General features: G+C 36.8%; 1 protein-coding gene across 2 annotated transcripts in view; it reads left to right on the forward strand.

Annotated features, from left to right (window-relative positions):
* STK38L (serine/threonine kinase 38 like) overlaps nt 1–5,844 on the forward strand; it is a 24,953-nt gene extending 19,109 nt beyond the window's left edge. Inside the window, exons 10-14 of one of the 2 annotated variants that reach the window (XM_007446292.1) lie at nt 1,308–1,425; nt 1,858–1,981; nt 3,190–3,285; nt 5,270–5,361; nt 5,468–5,595. In XM_007446292.1, coding sequence (XP_007446354.1) covers nt 1,308–1,425; nt 1,858–1,981; nt 3,190–3,285; nt 5,270–5,361; nt 5,468–5,595 — 558 coding nt within the window. Of the gene's footprint in view, nt 1–1,307; nt 1,426–1,857; nt 1,982–3,189; nt 3,286–5,269; nt 5,362–5,467 lie in introns of both variants that reach the window. The other variant, XM_007446291.1, reaches the window with a different exon arrangement.
* Nucleotides 5,845–6,279: the final 435 nt, after the last annotated feature.

Consider the following 6,279-nt stretch of genomic DNA (forward strand, 5'->3'; position numbering starts at 1 on the left):
TCTTTCCCTTTATCCTCTTAACTAGGTCCATGAACATTGTCAAGGTTAGGAATGTGCCTTTTGACTTTAATTTCCTAACTTCTTGTACAACGCCTGGTACATATCGACACTCTGTAAATATTTCTTAAATTCAACCAAGTGATGAAGAGAAACTCATTCAGCAGTCCCTCAGGAAGGTAAATAGACTGAAAGGCGAGAGTCTGATACCGTCTCAAAGCAAATAAAATGACCTTTGCATTATTGAGCTCATTCTCATTAGCCCAAGTAAACTTTTTGTGCTTGTAAAACATTTCGGTGTTTTTACAAGTTTTTTAAAATGTTTTGAGCTATGCATTAATGACAGAATCTGCCTTCTACTTTTAAATGTGTCACTTTTAGATCAGATTTTACAACTGAGAAAAGAATTTTAGTATTTCCTACTTTTAAAGGGAAAAATGAATACTGCCTAAGGCTATGGTGGGAATTCTGTACCCCCTGATTACAGAATATTCACACTGATTACTCATGTGCAGGTTTTATTATTCTTGTGACCATCATCATGACTTACATCAGTGTTCCCCAGTGAAGAAACAGAGGGGACTCTTGGTATTTGGGGCAGATTCTTTTAGAACCTGTATCCCCTGCCCGCTCTATGCCAATCATGTCTTCCCCCAGGTCACTGAAATGTCAAAATCTGCTGTCACACATTTTCCACATTTTCAGGTGGCCCTTAGAGTACTACCTGTAGTTGAAAATTATTGCCTTAAAGAAAGTTTTTGTAAGATTTTACATGAATTAAGAATGAAAAACTGCATTGCTTTCTAATGGATAAGCAGTGCCCTGGAAATGAGTTTATAATGAAAATACGTGACGTTTATATAGTAGGCTGTAGTTTACAAACACATTCCTTTGCTTGTTTCATCCTCATATCCACTCTGTTAGGGCAGGTATTATTACTCCAATTTTATGTGAGCAGAAGCTGAGGCTCAGAAAGGTTGAATAACTTGCCTGAGAGCACATTAGTAGTGAGTGGGGAAGCCAGGCCTACTGGGCACAAGCTTTTTATTCTTTTTGGAATGGATTTAGGGCTAAATACATAAATAACATTGTTGAGCTCTTTGGGGGACAGAAATCATATCTTAAATAACAAATTATCTGACTCGGTGCCTATCACCAAGCCTTATACATGATAAACAAGTAAACAAAACAAGTATTAAATGAAAAATTAACTTCTGTATATATTGGTTTTTCCAGTAATGAGCCATACTTGGATCTTTAAAAAAAAAAAAACATTGAGAACATTGATTTGACAAGCTGTTCCTTTGCAGGCATATTCCACAGTGGGGACACCAGATTACATTGCTCCAGAAGTGTTCATGCAGACTGGGTACAACAAATTGTGTGACTGGTGGTCTTTGGGAGTAATTATGTATGAAATGCTAATAGGTATGTTTTATCATTCATTTATGTACATACCATATAAATTTCCTTGAGTGCCACTGATGAACATATTGTAGATATTATGGGCTGAAACATCTGAACTCTTTAAACTGATTTCTGACATCCGCCAATGTTAAATACACACGGATAAATATCAGTGAGCTCTTCAGGGATCCTCTGTCAGGAAGGGGGCATTTAACTGGAACTCCTATGTATCAAAATTGTGTCTGCATGGCCTTTTAGGTAAAAGAGGGGCAGTGCTTTAAATCCTTTATTTTATTGACTTTATTAGCATTTTTATTATAAATGGCTGAATGGTGGTATTTTTTATCGTTAAGCAGAGCACCCAGGGCTATTTTGTTTTTTGTGACACACATATAATAGGTGTAGCATATTTGATCATAAAAGCTCATGAAACTTGTTTTCTCTGATACGTAGGATATCCACCTTTCTGCTCTGAAACACCTCAAGAAACATATAGGAAAGTGATGAACTGGAAAGAAACTCTGGTATTTCCTCCAGAGGTGCCTATATCTGAAAAAGCCAAGGACTTAATTCTTAGGTTAGTAGTTAAATCCCTAGAAGAGTTTGTGGTATCTTAAAACTTCACAGGGACCTAAGAGACTAAATCGCCTATTTCAGCTTTGTGGGAGGAAAAAGACTATCACTGATCTATACAGTCAAAGGCATCAGTAAAGAAAAGGTGTTTTTAAAAAATGCAGACTCTTAAAAGGAATTATGCAGGAAAAAAACGTCAGAGTTAAGAAGAGGGAAGAGGCCTTGTATTATTTCAAAGGTCACTCCTGTTAAAAAACAATGACCTGGGCTTCCCTGGTGGCGCAGTAGTTGAGAGTCTGCCTGCCGATGCAGGGGACACGGGTTCGTGCCCCGGTCTGGGAAGATCCCACATGCCGCGGAGCGGCTGGGCCCGAGAGCCATGGCCGCCGAGCCCGCGCGTCCGGAGCCTGTGCTCCGCAACGGGAGAGGCCACAACAGTGAGAGGCCCGCGTACCGAAAAAAAAACAAAAACAAAAACAAAAAACAATGACCGTATCCCTATTCCCTAAAGAGAAAGGGAAAATAAATTCTTAGTAGCACTTCATATCACAGAAGTCTCTATATGAAACCTTTTCTAAGCACAAGATTCCATTCTGTTTCTCAACTAAGATGAAGTGTTTAGGCTCTGTTGTAAATGGCTGGAAGGAATATAAACTGGGCAACCCATGGAAACAGCCAGTTGGCAGCATATTATACAAAATCTTCAACTGTCTGTGACCTTTGACCCAGCAATTCTACTTCTAGGAATTTCACATATGCAGATAATCAGATGTGTGTAAAGATTTAGGTACAGTATGTTATCTTGATATTGTTTTTTAGTAATGAAAAATTGATAACCTAAATGTTCAACAATAGTGAACTGGCTAAATAAATTGTAGTGTTTCCATGTGTAAATTTTAGAAAATGAAGTTATAGAAAAATATTTAATGACTTTGAGAAATGTTCTAAGTGAAAAAAATAGTCCTAAAATGGTTACTTATTAACACAATATTTTAAAAATTATATTAAAAGACTAGAAGGAAATGGCTTCAGTGTTTATAGTAGTTATGTCTGAGTAGTGCAATTATAGATGATTTCTGTTTTTCCCCCCACATCTCCCACAATAGAGTTAACTTCAGTAAATAGAAAAAAAGACGAAATGTTTGAAATCATGCAAACAGACTACTTTAGATGTAATCTGCATATGATAATTTCTCTGTCTCCATTTTCCAGGTTTTGTATTGATTCTGAAAACAGAATTGGGAATAGTGGAGTAGAAGAAATAAAAAGTCATCCTTTTTTTGAAGGTGTAGATTGGGGGCACATCAGGTATGTTTATAGGCTTTGAGTGGGAGAGGTCTGAGTAAAAACTTTTTTACTAGATTTGGTGATTAATTTTTCTTTGATTCTGCTATAGATTAAATACAAGAAGTAGCACTGTGATAATGTGATAAATCAGTGTTCTCTGGATTATATAAATGAGTGAGACTGTAGTGGCTATAGCTAAATGACTCATTGTATCTAATGTCCACTTTAAGGAAAAAGCACATATTGTGCCCGTTTAGATTTTGATATTCAGAGTTACGTGACGGAGACTGTTCGCACAACAAAGATATAATTACATTTGACTCTATAACCCCTCATTTTTGTCCTCTAATTAATATACCATACTGTGTCTCCTTCATTAATTTGTAAGAATATACAGTCCCTCTTTTGAATATCGTGGGAAAAGTTAAATAATGCAAGTAACTTTTAAGAATTTGTTTACAGTTGTTCGTTGTGAGCATTGGCCTTTACTCAGTCCGTGGCCAAACCACCTTCAGTGGCTCTGGTCTATTCCTCAGACAGCAACAGTTTGGAAACAAGTCTGATCGTGCCGTTTTCTTCCTTCTCTTTGCACTTAGAATAAAACTAAGGATCCTTAACTGCTTTTCAGGATCGTAGGATGTGGCTCTTGCCTCATCTGTACAAGCTGCATCTTGTATGGTCTTTCCCACTTCTCCCACCCCAGGGTTTTGTCATTTGCTCTTCATTCTGACGAAAATGCTCTTCACCTCCCTGCCCCTGCCCTTGCCCTGCCTAGCCAGCCCCTTTCACTTTCAAGACAGCCTATGTGTCCCTTCACTGGAGATCGTCACTGGAGCTTCTATGATATGCTAGGCACTCTATTTGATTATAGCCAATTTGGGGGGATCATTTATGGTATGTCCAGCACTGTTCTAAGTGCTTTATGTGCATTTCTTATCTTATCCTCCTAATAAGCCTGTCACAGAGAAGTAATTTGCCTCTAGTGCCTCAGCTAGTGAATGATCTAGCTAGAACTGCTAACTAGAACTAAACCCAGGCAGTTTGATTCTAGAGTCCTGACTCTTACCTGCTACACTGTATTATACTGTCTATACAACATCTCATTGGGCAGAACTATGATTCCCCCCTGTTACAGCTGGAAAGATGCTTAGAGACTACCAGTCCAGTCTCCTGGTTTTATATTAGGGAACAGTCGCAGTGCCTAAGGTCATCCTGCTAATTAATGACAAGAGATTAGATCTCAGGGCACCAGGGTCTATGCTTCTTTACACTAAACTAATGTAAATTTATTAAGTTAGTACATTAAGTATAAATAGGTTAGAATAATTCTGGGGAAAATATATACATGCTCTTACATAATTCTGTAAACTTTATCACCTAATAGATCCAATAAGTACTTGTTAAAAAAACAGAAGCAATAAAAATTGATAAATTCTTTTAACTGTTTTTAGCATGATAAGAAGGCATTTTCTTGACTTTAGTGTTTTTTTAACCTAATGTCCCTGATTCCCTTAACATTTATGTGACTGAGAAGTTTTTGGATTCAGATTTCATCACAAATGTGTAGTCCCTTCACTCTTTGAGCCCCTTATTTTCCTAAATGACTTGATTTACGGATCCTCTTCTAGAAGAATTCTATTCCTGAATTAATTAGGTAGGATCCAGTCCCCACAATATCTAGGGTACTTTATATAATGATAAAGTTCTTTAAATAAAATCTTTCCTGCTTTCCCTTTCATTAACTCTTATTTTTCCTCTTTAAAAAGACAGCATGAAAAAGTCTTGGTACAAAGAAATAAAAATTCCAAGTAAATGATAATATTTTAATTAAAAAATTATACTCATGTATGAAATCCACTTAACTACAGGTATTTTCAAATCCATAATAAATCTCCTTGGCTCTTCTAATATCTATAGAACAGCATGCAGAATTTGCAGGCAGGATTATGTTTTGGAAAACTGAGTTCAAGAAAACTTACCATGGTTACTCAATACCTTTTTATAGGGAAAGGCCAGCAGCAATCCCTATAGAAATCAAAAGCATTGATGATACATCAAATTTTGATGACTTTCCCGAATCTGATATTTTACAACCAGGTAGGACAATCTACAGCACAATTAACACTATTAAAAGTCTCTGAAGATGATGACATTTTCATTAATGAAATTCCTTTGCTCTTCGTTAATTTTTCTATCTTCCTAGTGCCAAACACCACAGAACCGGACTACAAATCCAAAGACTGGGTTTTTCTCAATTACACCTATAAAAGGTTTGAAGGGTTGACTCAGCGTGGCTCTATCCCCACCTACATGAAAGCTGGGAAATTATGAATGAAGATCACATTCGCTTACAACCCAGAGAACTCAGGTAGCTGCATCACCAGGCTTGCTTGGCGTAGATAACAGTACACTGAAATACTCCCGAAGATGGTGGTGCTTCTGACTACAAGAGGAAATTCTACAGGATTAGGATTTCTAAGACTACTACAGGAATTGGTTGGCAGTGCCAGCTGGCTTTTTTTTTTTTTTAATATTTTATTATTTTTGTTAACTTTATTATATGAAGGTACTGGAATAAAAGAAATGTACATCCCTTTCTAACTGCACTGCCTACATGCGTATTAAGGTCCATTCTGCCTGTGTGTGCTGTGGCTTTATACTGTAACACCTCTAATCAATTCAGGAGCAACATATGTCATTTAAAGCAACATAGGCTAACCTGTAGGTAACACTGCAGTATTGCTGTTTTACTGCAAACCTTATGGGTCTAGATAATCAATAAAAGCCATTAGAACACTTGCCCTATTGGTTTGGACATGTATAGAATATATATGAAGACAAATTCTGTAATGGTTTTAAGACATTTTAAAAAGGAGATACACTGGTTATTTAAAAAATAGAATTTACCATTATGTTATTGCACAAACTCCACAGTAGGGAGTGACAAGTTTATAATAAGGAGGAAGTTTTAACACCTTCACTCAAGCACTCCACTAATATATTTACTTTGCATTC

Source organism: Lipotes vexillifer, unplaced genomic scaffold, assembly GCF_000442215.2.
Source record: "Lipotes vexillifer unplaced genomic scaffold, Lipotes_vexillifer_v1.1 scaffold477, whole genome shotgun sequence".
Lineage (NCBI taxonomy): Eukaryota > Metazoa > Chordata > Mammalia > Artiodactyla > Lipotidae > Lipotes > Lipotes vexillifer.